The sequence below is a fragment of the Rosa rugosa genome, chromosome 3 (assembly GCF_958449725.1).
Source record: "Rosa rugosa chromosome 3, drRosRugo1.1, whole genome shotgun sequence".
NCBI classification, from domain to species: domain Eukaryota; kingdom Viridiplantae; phylum Streptophyta; class Magnoliopsida; order Rosales; family Rosaceae; genus Rosa; species Rosa rugosa.
Window position 1 is genome coordinate 29,241,937 of NC_084822.1, and position 18,064 is coordinate 29,260,000.

General features: G+C 38.4%; 2 protein-coding genes across 2 annotated transcripts; one reads left to right on the top strand and one right to left on the bottom strand.

Annotated features, from left to right (window-relative positions):
* The first annotated feature begins 8,467 nt into the window (after window positions 1-8,467).
* LOC133739693 (LRR receptor-like serine/threonine-protein kinase RGI5) lies at window positions 8,468-12,503 on the top strand. Its single transcript, XM_062167481.1, has 2 exons — window positions 8,468-11,854; window positions 11,948-12,503. The coding sequence occupies exons 1-2, from the start codon at window positions 9,001-9,003 to the stop codon at window positions 12,328-12,330; spliced, it is 3,237 nt and encodes a 1,078-aa protein (XP_062023465.1). The 5' UTR covers window positions 8,468-9,000; the 3' UTR covers window positions 12,331-12,503.
* A 1,850-nt stretch (window positions 12,504-14,353) lies between these two features.
* LOC133740801 (thioredoxin Y1, chloroplastic-like) lies at window positions 14,354-17,673 on the bottom strand. The gene is made up of 5 exons (XM_062168744.1): window positions 17,315-17,673; window positions 15,883-15,971; window positions 15,382-15,559; window positions 14,728-14,797; window positions 14,354-14,635 (listed from the first exon to the last, which is right to left on the bottom strand). Exons 1-4 carry the CDS (start codon window positions 17,495-17,497, stop codon window positions 14,732-14,734), a joined length of 516 nt encoding a protein of 171 aa, XP_062024728.1. The 5' UTR covers window positions 17,498-17,673; the 3' UTR covers window positions 14,354-14,635; window positions 14,728-14,731.
* Between the last annotated feature and the right edge of the window lie 391 nt (window positions 17,674-18,064).

The window sequence follows — 18,064 nt, forward strand, 5'->3', positions numbered from 1 at the left end:
TCCGCAGTTGATTCGTGGCCGGAGTATGGAGAAATGGTCGAGTCTCCGTCACGGGTATTCAGGTCGGTGGAGACTCGGTATGGGCTTCGACCTCATGTAGCCCGCCTCGCCATTTTGGGTTTGAAGTTTTTCGGTGAGGGAGTGGAGGGAGGTGAAATGAAAATCGAGGTTAGATCAGGTCAGAGAGGAGAGAGAAGACGTCGGAGTGGGATTGAAGGAAGAAGAAGATATATTTTTTGTTTTTTTTTTTTTTTTTGTCTTGAAATGACCATTTTAGCGCTTACAGTGGGTCCTGAATGTCAGATTTAACTTCCAAATTGGACGGAACTCAAGAAATTGGACACGGTTGATGAAAATTGAGAGTTCAGGGGTGTTGTTGATGAAACTAGAAATTCAGAGACTAACATGAAGAATGAGTGAAAGTTTACGTAGGCAAACTGTAATTAATCATTTTAAAGATAAAATCTTATGGATTTTGAAATTTAGTCTAAGCCATGGGCAAAGTATCATATATAGGTTTAGGACTGCTTTTGTATTCCTAATGGGTGTAAGCATCATAGACTTGATTAGAAAACAAATTTAGTTTGGAATGACATTAATTGGATGGTGGAGGAGGCACTGCTCATAGTCGACCAGTCCGGTATTGATAGTAGTAGCTCCTATTTCACCTGCTGCTAGAGAACAAAACTGAGGATAACCATGCAGTTCAAAATTATAAAAACATGTATGACTAGTTCGATCAAGAACAGTTTAAACAAGACAAAAACATTTATTTTTTTATTTTTGGTTATAAAGAATCTCTGTTACTTAACACTGATGGCCAAATTAATAATATCCTTGGTGTTTGTACAGTTTGGTCATGAAGAAGCTTGAAATAGAATTAGAAATGGAGCGGATTTACATTTATGTATCGCTAGTATGCTGACAAATTTCCCATGGAAGGAAGGCATATTTGTGCAATGAGAAATGTCATACAAACCCGGAAAGTCTTCTTCCTCTTGACCCTTTTTGAACCGTAAATAGGATTCCTGTAGGAAAGGAAAGGGCATAGACAATTATTTATTTGCTATATAGTATATAATACACACACACTATAATACATATCATTATAAGTATTCTACGGCTCATCTTTTGGGCGCATCTCTGTTTGTCTTCTTCATGTTTTTCCACCATCATTTCCCATAATTGAATCTTTTCTCTGTAAAACACTTGAATAGGCCAAGTTGGCAGCCCTAACTAAATAGGGTTTGGGGCTCCATGAATAAAATTTACAGACAAAACAAAGGTACCTAAAGTCATCTCTACATAATCCTCCAACACTACAATCCTAGTCTTGTCTGTTTTTGGTTTGCTGGGCTATTCAACTACTATTACTGGAAGTGTTTTTAGAATGCATATTCAACTATGAGCCATGACAATAAAATTTAAACATAGTGGTGGTGAAGAGATTTTTTTTTTAGAGAAAGAGGATATATCTATTTCTAGGAAAAATGATATACCGACACATATAAAATAACAATCACAATATGGTTTTAGTGAATGAGGTACAAACCCTAGCCACGCATGCGTGAGCAGATTGTGAGAGAGGAAAACAACCCTAGTTTTCAAAACCCTAGCTTGGACATGGATGTTGTGGATGAAATGGCGGTTCGCCTGGCAGCCTCGTTGGGGTTGGCAGATGGCCGTAAGCCGGTAGGTCGCAGACTATTTTGGTTGGAAAATGGTTGCCTGCTCGTGCTTTTAACAAGCGATCTTTCATGGGCATGTTTCGGCGAGCATGGAGGCTCAATGGCCGGTATACGGCCCAGGTGCACGAAGACCGGTTTCTCTTCACTCTGACGGACCCTTCGGACCGTAACAGCATTCTTCGGGGTGGGCCGTGAGGCTAGCTTTGATCGAGCACCAGTGGTCTTGGCTCCTTATGATGGAATAGGGGATCTTATGCATGTACCATTATCTTCTTTGGAGCTTTAGATCAAGGTGAGGGGCCTTCCATCGGCATACCATTATGATCGGTGTTTGAGGCAGCCTGAAAGTGTCCTAGGTCAGTTTATACAGAAAAATACTACCGAGTTCGATGCTGGTCGGATCTGGATTAGGGTTGAGGTTGATTTGCTACAATCAATAGTGCTCCATCGGAGTTTCACAGTGGATGATGGGATAGACGTGGATCTGAATTTCTTATTTGAAAACCTTTATGGGAGATGTTCAGAGTGTGGTCTTTTGACTCATGTTGGCTTGCCTTGTCTTGGACCACCATTACCGGCAGTTTTGAACAATGCAGCACCGCCGGTGAGGCTAAACCTGGAACGCGTCTTGGCTCAGGTAGAAGCGACACCGACTCTAGGGCAAGATCTGGTGTTAGGAGCCCAAGCTCAAAGTTCATAACAGTCGGGGTTAGCAAGGTTTGCAAGTTTACATGTGCATAAACCTAAACCCCGACATGAAATTCATATTCGTGCTAGGCGTGCAAAGAAGAATGCTGATAAGGCTGTGGTGGAAGCTGGTGAGGCTGAACTCAAAAATAGAGAATAGCAGGGGGTTGTTGAGGTTGCACCGGAAACTGGAGAGCAATAGGGGGTTATGGTTTTGTAGGAGACTGGGGCTACTCAGGAGGTTGTACTGCCAGTAGGGAAAGACCTTGTCCCAGTTACGGATAGAGTGGCTCAAGCAATTGTAACAAATAAGGTGTTGGATGCCATGGATGGCATGACCCTATAGGAGTCTGCCGCTGCAGGCATAGAGCAGGTCCTGAAGCCGATGATTTATCGCAGCCGGAAAAGGGTCGATGACGATGGAGTGTTGCCCAAGAAACTGAGGTTGAGTTTGGCTGTGGGAAGAACAAACTTGGATGTTGATTCCATAGGCTTGACTACTTTGAAAAAGGTGTTGGAGACGCCGAGGAAAAGAGGCAGACCAAGACCAAGGGGAGCCAAGAATAAGGCCAAGACTGCGGGTAAGGTTGTAAAAAAGTCCTAAAAGAAGAAAGCAAAGTCTTCAAGGAAGACAGAAAAGCTGGTTAATGGCCTACCCCGGCCAGTTTAGCATGCCAACTAAGGGTACTAGCTCCACTCTTGCTAAGGGAAGGGAGCTTTCTATTGCTTAGTTTTCTTGCTTTAGTTAGAATAATGTCTATGCTAGTTTAAGTATCTCTATGAGCATTTGTAGAAGTACTTAATTCCAACGTACTACAATTGTGTGCTCGGCGTTTGGAATTAGGTAAAAAATAGTGCTTACGAGGCGAGGTGTTTTTGTTAGCATAGACTACTCTGAGCTATCAATGTCTAAATGGAGTAGTCAAATTTCTTTTGTACTATTTCTCATATATGAATTAGGGTCATACGATTGGTATGAACTCTTATTTTTTTTTTTAAATATATATATACCGACACGTATATAAATATTGTGCCAGATGACTCATTAAGAGCAACTATAATGGTACTATCTATTTTTTTTTTTCAATAAGTTTGTTAAAAAAGCAGATAAAAATTAAATCATGAGCTACTTTAATGAAATCTTAAAAATTTTGCTTTAACCCATGCTCAATACTCTTGAGAGCCACAAATATGATTTTATTAAAAAAATATTTTTTAGAAAATAAATTATATATTGAATGCTTTATGAGTCACATTCTCTCCTCTCACATTTAACTATTTAAGAGCTCTTGGCAATTTTTCTATTTTAAGAGCGTAGTAAGGAATGTGGTTATTGCCTAGTTGAGTGTGCTCCCCAACCTAGGTTCGAACCCCGAAGCTGTCAAAGTGGCCAGGCACTGTGCTGCAATGCACAGTTGGAGCATTTCACATGCGCCGAAGGGGTTTATCTTGGGCCTAAGAAGCCTTTGGGTTCCCCTTGACAAAGTCAAAAAAAAAAAAAAAGGAATGTGGTTGAAGTGATTTTTAAGTGTTCTCCCTAAATTTTGTTTAAAAAATTCAAATAGAGAGCCCATTGTAAATACTATAATTCTATAAACCCAGTTTCATATCAAATTTGTAAGCTGAATTCACTGTTACTAGGAGCATCTTTAGCAGACTCTCTATTTTGGCTCCTTAGCTATTTTGGAGAGCATATTTAGCTTTTTATCTATTTTAGCAGCTGCACCAGACTCCTAAGTGGCTCTCTATTATAACTTTTAGCTATCTCGCTCCTAAATATAGAGAGCGAGATGAGACTTTCTATAATTTAAAACATTCATTTTAAGTTATTTTATGTAATTTACAAATACATTTAAACTATTTAATCTTCATTTAAAAAATAATATAAATTCAAAACTAGCTAAAATAGAGAGCATTGATGCAGATGTATTTCTAAAGTGGCTAGCTAAAATAACTTTTCAGCTACTTTGGCTAAAATTTAACTCAAAAATGGCTAGCATTGCTAAAGATGCTCTAATGCAAGAGACTGAGGAATAAAGTTATGGTACGTTAACATTTCTCATACATGCTTATTTTATGTAATATTTATCATTTTAAGGACTCATGTGGTGACTACAAAAAAGTTCTCATTAATATAAATAAGGTTCTCGTTCTAGTAAAGTAGGTAACTAGAAAAAAAAAATCATCATTAAGATAATTAAGGTCTTCGTTAGAGTAAAGTATCATAAGTAAGTCCTAAAAATGATAATTGTAGTAGGTTCTCATTTAGGTAATTAATTAAGTCTTAAAAACGGTAATTGTATGTATGTCATATGTTAACATATTGCAGAATTTCTGAGACTGAGTACTTAAGATACGTTAACATAAAACCACTTTTTCTTTTTTAATTATAAGAGCCAAAAGTGTCTAAGCTAAGCCAATATATTATAGTATGTCCATTATTGCCAATATAATATATATCCCTTAGGCCAGAAAAGTATCATTAGTATTCTACTAATCTGATCTTTGACATATATTCAGTTTTTTTCTAATTCCTCAGAGATATATAATTTATATGCATCCATTAGGTGAGGGAGAGGGTGTCATAAAATTAATTATCAGACAGTTGGATCCCCAGGTCTTTGTGAGTCAAACTCATTGCAGCTCAGACTGATTGGAGACTATAATTTATTTAATTACATGTATAATATATATGTATTACTTTTCTAGGTGTCTTGCTGCTTTCATCCTTCAAACCCCTCACCTCTGGTTTCATATATTTTTAACTTCTAATTTTTTTTATATTTTTCCCCTTGATGATGTTTGTTTATGTCTTGCTATAACCCAGCATTTTTAATGTATAACTTGTTTGACAATCAAAATAATGGAGTATAGCTAGTAAGAAATATATATATTTTTGGACATCCGTGCATGACTTAATTAAACTTCAAGCTTACGAAATATGAGCCTGTACCTCACTAACAATTTACATGATATTTGGTACATATGTGGCAGAAGATAATTGAATATTCTGATTTATTTTGGTGAATATACTCCTTGCTCCTCACAATGCAGATTATTGAATACAAATTGTAAATGATGATCCATGCATGGTTGACTATCTGGCACAACCTTTGAATGCAATGCATATGTACAGTAATTACAGAATCACAGCCTTTGAAAATGATTTGATCATTTGCACAATAAAGGTCCTTATAATACTTACTTTGTTTTTCTAGTTTCATCTTCATTTTACTTAATAACAACACATCATACTACAAGAATAAGAATAATAAGATATGAAGAAAACGAGAGAAATGATAAAAAATAAAAAATAAAAAACCTAATGACTCTCTCTCTATTTTCTAACAACTCCTACCAACGCCCCCTTCATATGGAGTCGCCGATCAAGGAGGCGATGCTAGTTGTTGTCCTGGCAAAGGTTTCGCTACCCTTTAGCAGTATAGCCCTTTTGTGGTTTTTGGTCTTTTTTTATTCCTTCTTTGCATCAATCTCATCAGAGGAGTTACGATTCCACTTGCTACTGATGTGGTCTATCATTGTGACGATGCAATTAAGGTCTGATCCTTAGATCATCCTTTGTTGGAAGATTGGGGTGGAGACTTTCGAACCCATCGTGCACTATATCAATGGTTTACAGCGGTGATAAAAAGATCTCACTTCATTCATCTTTAAGAGATTCAAGTGGAGGTTTACGACCTAAATTGGGTTGTAGAGTTTGATCACGGCGATACCAAGTCTATAACTATAGACAAGGAGGATATCACAGTCAGCTAGTTCAGATGTGACCAATGGTGGCAGTGCCTTCAAATGGGATTGTGCTAGAACTAGAACTGGTGAGGCGATTCCTTTCTCAAAGAAGATATGATCTCTGTTGGGAGGCCGCTATCCGGTTATGAAAGCAGCAGCTTTAGGCTTTATGGAAGCTTCAGGGGCTACGATGGAGGAAGGGATGGCTCAGCCTAAGAGGAAGGTTGGTCAGGCACTAGGCAACAAGAATAAGAAGACTAGAGTTCTGAAGAAACAAGGTTTTGGTCCTTTGAATTGGACTTACTCACCTTGGAGGATGGTTATGCTTGCCCTAACTCTAAAGGGCAAAGAAAAAGTTTAATTTTTTGTTGTTTAATTTATGCCTATAAGATGGACCTCAACCATCTAGTCAACCTGATTCTAAGTTTGGGGAGTTAGATTTTACTTGATTTTGTTCTTTTTGTAGGCTCATTTTGAATAAGCAAGTTTTTTAGACAAAATGATCGCTATTTGTCTAGTCTTTTATTTAGATGGATTTTTGAGACATATTCTGAGTGCATGGAGTTAATGTATATGTCGTTTTGGCTTTATAATCAATGATATTATCTCTTTTGTTTAAAAAAAGAAAAATTGTAGATGTACAGTACCTGATTAGGACAATGTACGATCAAATTTTGAAAATATCTTGTGCGGCCGAACTGTAAGAAAACAGTCAAGAACTAAAACCCTAATCGTTCATTGTGCCCTAAATCCTAATATATTCCAACTCTCTCTCTCTCTCTCTCTCTCTCTCTCTCTCTCTCTCTCTCTCTCTGTACTGTCTACTCTCTACTCTCTACCAATCTTAATCCCTCTCTTTTTTTTCTTTTTTTTTGATAAATCTTAATCCCTCTCTCATTCAAGTGATCATGTACATTTTCTTTTGCTCCACTCCCAAAACATACCCACCACTTCCACCTCGGTAACCAAATCACTGCACCCTACTTAATTTCACCTTACCACAGTAACCAGCAGTAAAAAAATGTTATACCAGTATGCTCCAATAAAAGTTCCTCTGTTTCCACGCTACCCTTAAACCCTAATCCTTATAACTCCAAGACCACGTTTGATGGCTCATAGTTTATGCAAGAAGAAAGACATTGAAATTGGTTTGCTTGCTTATTATAAACCCTTTTTTACCTTTCACAATCTTCCATGCATGCTGCCTCAGACTAACTCCAATATTATCATCAAAGCCTTTCTCTTCCCTAGGCAGCAGTGCAGTCTCACTGTGCAACCCCCATGCCCTAGACTCTGAATTTTTTGATTCTGTCTCGATCTTAATGTAATTACTATTAATTACCATTCATTATTTTTGTTAGGACGATTGGATGCTGTGCAAGGAGTTTAGGGAGTTTTGGTCACTTGCTAGGTTTACCATGCTACTAATAGGCTAGGTTATCTAGTTTAGACTAATCTGGATCGTTGGCTGCCCCTTCATTATTGGTGTGTTATATGATTTTCAGCATTTAGTTATTAGAATTTGTTTGTTTAATTTTCTGTGCAGATAGTCGGGTACTAATACAATGCTCTCTATGGTACCACACTCGGAAAGTCCAAATTTTGATGTTTTTACAAATGTCTTGTATGATGGTTATATGATTAAAAGAAGTCTAAACAATAACTTGATAATGGATTATCAAGTATGCAAAACAATTTATTCACACTTAACGTAAAGAATCATGACTATATCTTAATTTCTTCGACGGTTAAATTGAAAAAACTTGTTGCATTCTTAAATGTGATAGTCAAACATAATGTGAACTTCGTGAGAAAAAAAAATAGAATAAGAGAAACAAAAGTACAAAATCCTGAAACCACTGCAAGTGGCCTAGTGGTTCTTGCCTAGTTGGGTGTGCTCCCCAACCTAGGTTCGAACCTCGAAGCTGTCAAAGTGGCCAGGCACTGTGCTGCAATGCACAGTTGGAGCATTTCACATGCGCCGAAGGGGTTTATCTTGGGCCTAGGAAGCCTTTGGGTTCCCCTTGACAAAGTCAAAAAAAAAAAAAAAAAAAAAAAACAAAATCCTGAATATCAAATTTATGAGAGAAAGAAAATGGAACAGGGAACGTTAAACCACAAAGACAAACGAGAAGAGTAAACCCTAGTGCAGTCTATCTCGGAATTACCCCCAGTGATTAATTAAGAATTGAGAACCCCGCCACTGCTTCCTTAATGGCCTCTAAGGGCAATTTCGACAATCTATCTAGTCAATAGTGGCCCCCAAGCATACTAATTTATATTTTAAATGCAAATAGTGGATTTCGAAGTCTTGGAAACATAACACAAGCAAAGAGAAAAAGTGCTCTAGCTCCCTTGGACCTCAAAGCTTATACTAACCACCGCCACCGGCCACCACCATCACCATTTGAAAATCTTGAAAGCCATTAAGACACATGGGTTCTGGTTCTGTGTACACCACAAGAGCCCAGGTTTAGCCTTTTCTTCATCATCATCATTGTCTCCATCCCCGCCAGAGGAGCTTTCAGAAGAAGAGAGAAGCTTCAGACCAGAGAGCATTTTCCGGTAAGATAAGATTTTCATCACACTCCACCATTGCTTTGACTAAGTTGAAGTTAAATACTGTGTGACACAAGCTAGCTCTTTTGTTCACATGCACGGGTTTCAGCTTGAACAAACAACAACAATAACAACACCTTGTTGTGAAATTCAAGCATTATCTCACAGAGAACTTCCTTCACATGCATGTTGTCTCCTACTCTCCTAGAGTAGACTTTCACCACCACCACTATCACCACCATAATCACCAACCTCAAGAACCCATTTATTAACCATCTCCATCAATCCCCTTTCCTCAGCTACCCCAGCTACCCAAATGGAAAACCAAAGACTCACCAGTACTACTTTTTCCTTCACATTGTTCATCATTTTCATAACAATGTCCAAACTAACCTTGGTCTCCTCTCTGTCCCCTGATGGCCAAGCTCTTCTCTCCCTTCTTCCTGCAAAGCAATCTTCCTCTGTACTCTCCTCATGGAACCCATCAAGCCAGACACCATGTTCATGGCAAGGAATCACATGCTCACCACAAAACAGAGTCATCTCCCTCTCTCTCCCCAACGTTTTCCTCAACCTCTCCTCTTTACCCCCACAGCTCTCCTCTCTCTCATCTCTCCAGCTTCTCAATCTCTCCTCCACCAACATTTCAGGCACTATCCCACCTTCCTTTGGACAACTTACTTATCTTCGCCTCCTCGACCTCTCCTCCAACTCTCTGTTTGGTCCGATTCCTCCAGAACTAGGCGCTCTCTCTGCTCTCCAGTTCCTCTTCTTGAACTCAAACAGATTGTCAGATAAAATCCCTCAACAACTTGCCAACCTCACTTCACTTCAAGTCCTTTGTCTCCAAGACAATCTCATCAACGGCTCGATACCCTCCCAACTCAGTTCTTTGGCTTCCCTCCAACAGTTTCGTGTTGGTGGGAATCCATATATAACCGGAGAAATTCCTTCCCAGTTGGGACTACTCACCAATCTCACCACATTCGGAGCTGCGGCTACTGGACTTTCCGGGACTATTCCACCCACATTTGGAAACTTGATCAATCTTCAGACACTGGCGCTCTATGATACTGAAATAGTTGGTTCAATACCACCCGAAATCGGGCTTTGTTCTGAGCTGAGGAACTTGTACCTGCACATGAACAAGCTCACTGGCTCCATTCCTCCACAATTAGGTAAGCTGCAAAAGCTCACCAGCCTGCTTGTTTGGGGAAATGACTTATCAGGATCAATCCCCGCTGAGATTTCCAACTGTTCCTCACTTGTTGTTCTCGATGCTTCTGCAAATGATCTCACTGGAGAGATTCCAAGAGACTTGGGGAAGCTGGTGTTCCTTGAACAGCTTCACCTATCGGATAACTCGCTTACAGGGTCGATTCCATCGCAGCTCAGCAACTGTAGCAGCCTTACAGCTCTCCAGCTCGACAAGAATCAGTTATCAGGGACAATTCCATGGCAGGTTGGTAATCTGAAATACTTGCAGAGTTTCTTCTTGTGGGGCAATGCAGTGTCTGGAACTATTCCTGCCTCGTTTGGGAACTGCACTGAACTGTATGCACTTGATCTTTCGAGAAACAAGCTCACCGGGTCAATACCAGAAGAGATTTTCTGTTTGAAGAGACTGAGCAAGCTTTTGCTTCTGGGAAATTCTTTATCCGGCAGGTTGCCACCTAGTGTAGCAAAATGTCAATCTCTAGTGCGGCTGAGACTCGGTGAGAACCAGCTTTCAGGACAAATTCCAAAGGAGATAGGCCAACTGCAAAACCTTGTGTTCCTTGACTTGTACATGAATCATTTCTCTGGAGGCCTTCCCATTGAGATTGCCAACATCACAGTTCTTGAGCTACTGGATGTGCACAATAACTACATTGGTGGCGAAATCCCATTTCAGTTTGGGGAGCTCGTAAATTTGGAGCAGCTTGATCTGAGCCGAAACAGCTTCAAGGGTGAGATTCCTTGGAGCTTTGGGAACTTGAGTTACTTGAACAAGCTCATCATCAACAACAATCTTCTCACAGGTTCAATACCAAAGTCTTTTCGAAATTTGCAGAAGCTGACGTTGTTGGATTTGAGCTTCAACAGCCTCTCTGGTGCAATCCCATCTGAAATCAGTCATGTGACAAGCTTGCAAATCAGTTTGGACTTGAGTTCCAATGGTTTTACAGGAGAACTTCCGGAGACAATGGCGGCTTTGACACAGTTACAGTGTCTGGATCTTTCCCATAATATGCTCTTTGGGAAAATTAAGGTTCTTGGCTCTCTAACTAGTCTCGCTTCCCTTAATATCTCCTGCAATGATTTCTCAGGTGCTATCCCAATAACCACCCCGTTCTTCAGAACTCTCTCCTCAAATTCTTACCTTCAAAATCCACATCTTTGTGAGTCTAATGATGGCTCTACTTGCTCTTCAAGTCTAATGCGGAAGAATGGCTTGAAATCTTCGAAAACTATTGCTTTAATTTCTGTGATTCTCTCTTCAGTAACTATAGCAGTTGTTGCTTCATGGATTCTTGTGATGCGAAATCATAGATATATGGTAGAGAAATCTTTAGGAGCATTAGCATCCTCGTCGGGGGCTGAAGATTTCTCCTATCCGTGGACTTTCATCCCATTCCAGAAGTTCAATTTCACTATTGACAACATCTTGGATTGTTTGAAAGAAGAAAATGTGATTGGAAAAGGATGTTCTGGGGTCGTCTACAAGGCAGAAACGCAAACCGGAGAGCTAATTGCGGTGAAAAAGTTGTGGAAGACAAAGCGAGAGGAAGAACCAATAGACTCTTTCGCTGCAGAGATTCAAATTCTTGGACACATTCGCCACCGGAACATTGTGAAGCTCCTAGGGTACTGTTCAAATAGAAGTGTCAAGCTACTTCTTTACAACTTCATTCCCAATGGCAATCTACAACAACTATTGCAAGACAATAGGAACTTGGACTGGGAAACGAGGTACAAGATTGCTATTGGGTCAGCTCAGGGTTTGGCATACCTTCATCATGATTGTGTCCCAGCAATTCTTCACAGGGATGTGAAGTGCAATAACATATTACTAGATTCCAAATGCGAAGCTTATCTTGCAGATTTTGGTCTTGCGAAATTGATGAACTCCCCAACTTACCATCATGCTATGTCCAGAGTTGCTGGCTCTTATGGTTACATTGCACCAGGTAAAGCTATTTCATTTCAGCATTTTTGATGATTCATGTTTTATATCTTATTAATCGGTACATATGCTTAAAAAGTTCCATTTATGAACGCAGAGTATGGATACACAATGAACATAACAGAGAAGAGTGATGTCTACAGCTATGGTGTGGTTTTGCTAGAGATCCTAAGCGGACGTAATGCCGTTCAGCCCCAGATTGGTGATGGACTACACATTGTTGAATGGGTGAAGAAGAAGATGGGAAGTTTCGAACCAGCTTTATCAGTACTAGATACAAAGCTCCAAGGCCTGCCAGATCAAATGGTTCAAGAGATGCTGCAAACACTAGGAATAGCAATGTTTTGTGTCAACTCTTCGCCTGCAGAACGACCCACCATGAAGGAAGTGGTGGCATTGCTAATGGAGGTTAAGAGCCAACCTGAAGAATGGGGAAAAACTTCCCAACCCCTAATAAAGCAGTCTTCAAATCAAAGTTAATTTTTTTTTCCCTTTTATCCTTTGTTTTTCTTTTAGCTTGCAAGGACATCAGTTATTAATTCTTCTATCCCAATATAAGAGAAGGTTTGAGTAGTTAAATTCGTCCATTTGGATGCTAAGGCTAGTAGTCTTTAGGTTTCTTGTACAGTTTTGAGACATCAGTATGTTGAAATTGCCCCTAGTCAATCTCTTGTTTCCAGTTTTAATACTTTCGTGATTATTGCTAATTTGCTATATGGTCTAGGAACAATGCATATCGTGAAACAGATTCTAAACTTATAACTAGATTAAAGAAAAGTTATGACATGCTCAACAAAAATCTCAAACAACATCTGAAGCTTTGGAAGCTAGTACTTGAAGAGAGAAACAAAAGAGGTGGGGGAGTTGTCTCTGTATTACAGTGAAAAAAGCAGAGACAGAAGCAGGGCATGCTTCCCTCTCCCTCCCCCACATGCTTAGCAGACACAATATTGGTCTCCCATGTCTCCCAACTGCCCATGCGCTTCTAAATCTTTTAGAACTCTTGTTTTTAAGCAGAATATTCAATCTGATATAACACAACATTTCAATACAAAAGAAACTCATTTAATTAGAACATGGTATATGTCAGATAGGGATACTTGAAGATGAATGATTATTCTAATAAACTTTTCTCTTTGTTTCTTTGATGGTCAAGTCAATCCTGATATTCCGGCAAATTTCAACCCAGAAAAAAAGGTGAAGGCAGAGCCTATATTCATAGTGCCTCCATAGACTGTTTCCAAATGGAGTTTGATGGTCCCCATAGACTACTTCCAAGTAGCGTTTGAAATATTTGTCTCCCGATATATCATACACTTGTATTTCTTTACTTGAGCAAATTTTTTTTGATGATATATCAGATTTTTGACACATTTTGTTGGCATATGAAAAAATATATGTAAAATCAGACAACAGAAAAAAAAAATCAAAAGGTAACTTAATTATTCACATAGAAACATATATAAATATATAATGGAGGTTTTGCGGGGTGTAAAATTTTAAAAACGATTTCTAGTTAAGAAATGACATAATAGATCCCGTCAAGGTGAATCTGAGTGAGGAGAAATCCCTTTAAGGAAAATATGGGTGAGGAGAAATCTTATCAAGGCGAATCTGGGTGAGGAGAAATCTCCTTAAGGCAAATCTAGGTGAGACGAAATCTCCTCAAGACGAATCTGTGGTTAGGAAAAATCCTCTCAAGGTGAATTTAGATGAAGAGAAATCCCCTCAAAGTAAATCTAGGTGAGGAAAAATGATGATGGAGCAATTTTAGCAAAAGAAAACAAACCTGATAGAGTCATGTTTCAGAAAGTTACTCACTCACCTTATCTTTCTCAATTATATGAATTGGCTTCAATTATATGAACGTTTCAGAAAGAAAAGAAAGCAGATGGACGTTTCAAACAGTAAGAACTATAAGTAAACCTCTGTTTAAGCACAAAGTGTAGTGAGACCTCAAATGAATCTCATGAAGTTAGCAGTCAATTTGTCTATAACACTTTGGGATATAATTAATATAGAGAAGTACATGATCAGTCATCCAGTTGGAGTCATTCTTACAGTCGGCAACTCAAAGGCTATCATATTTATCACTACAATTCATACTATATGGGTCATATGTCTTAGTTAATTATTTTATTTTCATAGACCAACAAACGTTTTAATTTTTTTTTTAATGTAGATAAAGTTGACATTTATATCGATTTATATGTAAATTTAATAAATAAAATATTTCAATTAAAAAAAATTATTTCATAAAATCCCCAATATATCTCCTTATGTATCCGCCGACATTTTAATCCTTGATTGTGAACAAACTAACAAAGCAATCCTAGAGCTCAACTAACGCTTCAGCTCGATGCTCAGTAGCATACTAATGGGAAAGAATCCGGCTACCCTAGGTCTCTCGTATACAAAACCACCAATCGCTTGATGAACATGCGATTGAAAAGTAATCTAACTTGCTTGAATCTAAAGCAACTGTGTTTGTGCAAATCCCCAATAATCCAAAGAGATTTGTCGACATAAAATCGTCTTCTAGCTTCATCCGCACAATCCAGAAATGGAATGAAGAAATCTATCATGATATTTTTGGTACAACACTTGATACAAACAAAAAATAAGCAAACGAACATCTAATGATGATGGATCTTCCCATGCATTCTTAATCAGATCCATATTTTTTTCTCTCCTTCAAGACTGAATAGAGCTACCAGTATTATACTCCTTTTATGCAATTACTCCATGTAACTTTCTTAATTCCTCCCTAGGTGAACTTGAGCAGCTGAACAATAAAAGAAGAATTAAGAAAAACTGGTTATTAAACAGTGAACGAATGTTCATATAAGTTGAGTCTCATTGGGGTATAAAACTCACCGGTTTATTGCTTCACTTTCAAAGCAGTTTCAATTCGTTCGATAAGCTGATCAGCATTCAAAGCTCCCTCCTGCAAGTTGGCAAAGAAAACTCATCATTGATTTTTAAAATCGACAGAATCATAGACCTGTTGGCACTAAATGCTACAGAAACTTATAGATTAAAAGAGAAATGAAAATGAAAATTATAAAGTAACAAGCCATTACTAAACTTATACCAGGCAGTAGTTTAGCAGTGGCTTTTAATGCATATGGCATAAATACCATGCAATCTTGATAATACATTAGCACACCCGGACAGAAAAAAATGCCAAGCAAAACACATCCTGAAGAAATTGGATAAGTCAATGTACGTGTACATGTATCATTATGGTTAACCGCCAGTGCTTTGACACACAAAACAGTGAGGCAATATTCAATTCCGCCAATCATACTGTGCAGCCAAAAGCAGCACTTGCAGTTGACTGTGGCAGAGAACCCTTGTGCATGTGCATATTAAATCCTTATGTAATCTAAAATGTATAATTAAGATCATTTGATAACAACTATATCCATCTATTTTGTTCGATTTAATGGGTGCAAGAATTATAGGTGCAAAGTAATCATTCAAAGATGTAAATGGAACTTGGCAGGAAAGAACTCAAATTTCACTTACAAAGCGGTCATATGGTTTTCCATCCTTAAATATAATGAAAGTAGGCAATGCCTGTATTCCATACTTGTCAGCAATGCTTGGGTATTTCTCAGTGTCAATTTTCACCACCTGGATCTTGTCATTCAGAGTAATACTGACTTCATTGAGGATAGGAGCCATAAATTGACAAGGACCACACCTGTTAAGCACAGATTGATCTACTTAAATGTTCAGATTAAGTTTGAAAATTTTTGCAGATGACGACAAACAGCGGGGAAGGCGGGAACTATTAGGTGAATGAGTATCAACTGTATCATCTTGTTTTGCAAGTAAAGGTGTTACTACCAAGGTACTAATATTACAAAGTTACAAAGGGGTGGTAGTTGAAACTAACTGATTCTGCACCATTGATTAATTAAGGGAATTATACAGGCTCACAACATTTATGAACCATGCATAGGCGTGGTCTCTTATAGATTATTGAAAATAAATAAGGAAATGAAATAACAAAGAGGAGCTTACCAAGTCGCATAGAAGTCAACCAGGACAGGTCTATCAGAATTAGCCAGCAAATCGTCAAAGTTGGAAAATGTTTGCTTCTTTGCTTCAACCTACAAAAACTAACATTTTTAAATACAAATGTAATTACCGTACTACCAGTGCAGTCAAAGTACTTTAAATTTCAGCCACACATAGGCTAAATATCAATAAAAAGAGAAAACTAAAAAGAGCCATTCTAAGTACTCGCAAGACTGTCCATATGGAACTGCCTAGTTAAGTTCCACTAAGCCCCAAAACAGTTACAAGGAATGCTTTTGACAGATTCAAAGAAAGTTATGAATTTCAGACTCGTAGCATATGTTAAAGGATTTTTCTTATAACATGAGATATCATATTATAATGATAGCAGGACCAATTCTGAGTAGACAAGTAAAAAACATGCAACTCAATGCCTGTTGTCCCAACATGCAACTTTCATCACTATCAGCTCCCAGAAAATCTCGAGAAGATATTTACAGTCCAATATATACGATTCAGATCTATACCATCCATCCCATGTTAAAGTGTAAAGTTCCTACGAACTTCCTTCTCAATATTTAGTCAAAATGGTCGACCGAAAAAGGTATGATTTGGAGCCAAAAAGGGTGGATAGAATTGTGATGTTCTAATTTGCATTGACCTGACAATGGACAGCATGAATACCCCAAATAAGGTGACATTATTAGGATCCGGAGGTTTACTAGCAGACTAGTTCATTGATAAGGAAAATTCGCTGAGTGGCCAAAAGCTAAGCTAATTAACATTTGAAAGGGATCCAATGGAACTAAAAGAGTTATGAAGATAATGAACGGTCATGTTTTTCTTTTTCCTTCTCTTTTGGTCACCAGAACAATAGAACATAGAACACCGCAATGCAAACCAAGCCAAGGCGAACAACTATGACTTGTTGAGATAGAAGTTGTAACTGTAAAGATCATCATAATGATTACACAAGGTCATTAATAACAAGAGTTTCGACTTGGCCTCTGGCACCATTCTATATCTGAACCGTGAGTAGCCTAACAGCATAGCAGGTAAGACAGGGCGGGGGAGAGGGATTAAGGCTACATCACATATAGCCAATGCCAATGGTGTGGATTACAGAAAACTAATATAGTAAAACTTGTGATTTATCTGTACATTGCCATTAATTAAGTAAACCTCTGATAGTAAAACTATCATCATCATAGTCTTTCTCCAAGAAAGACTTAAACCTGAACCTCAATTTGATTATCTGCGAAACTAAAACCTATCATCAATCCTAACCGTATGTTCAAATCAGTTTATCAAACACAGAAACTAAAAGAAAAGCAAAAAAAATTATTTCTAGGATTTTCCACAATTTTATACAGAAACAAACAAAGTATGAGACTAAAATAGTTAACAAATAAATAAAAAAAAAAAAAATGGTTACCGGAGGAAGAATTCGAGGCCGAGAAGGAGCGGAGACTCCATACGTTCGAATCCGAAGGCGTCGGAGGTGTAGGGGGAATTGCAGAGACGACGAGGAAGATAGATTCGAGGATGAAGAAGCCAAGCGAGTGGTGCGGTCAGAGCAGAGAGAAGGAATTGACGATGCTGTAACGGAAACCGCCATTTGCTCCGAGAAAGAGAAAGAGAAAGAGAGAGAGAGAGACGAATTTTCTGCTCTCCAGACGAATGTTGGATAATCAATCCAATTGCGAACTCACAGGTGCGGTAAATAACAGGGTGCGGCTACAGGTGGATGACGCCTTTCATTTTGGACCGTTGATGGTCGGAATAATCAGAGTGAGTGAATCGGAAGGCTAGGGATTGTTGACTTTGTGGGTGGTTGTTGACTCGCTGATTTGGTTGAGACATTCTTGGCACCTTATTGAAGATTTGGTGACCTACAGCGGCTGCTACCCCTATAAAAGAAGATTTGGCTACTATATACACTAGTTACAGATCCCGCACTTTGCTGCGGGTAGCATAATTGCATTCAAGTCGTATTACAGTTTATTGTTTGTTTGTTTGTTTGTTTTTTTTTTTTTTTTAAACGAGACTAACAACTAACAAAAATCAAATGAAGTTCACAGTGTCATTACAAAAAGGATCTAAATGGCAAAAATTCACAGGTTAAGTATTCTCCTTCACTCCTAGATTACTGGCTCTCTCACTTCACACTCACACCTTAATACCA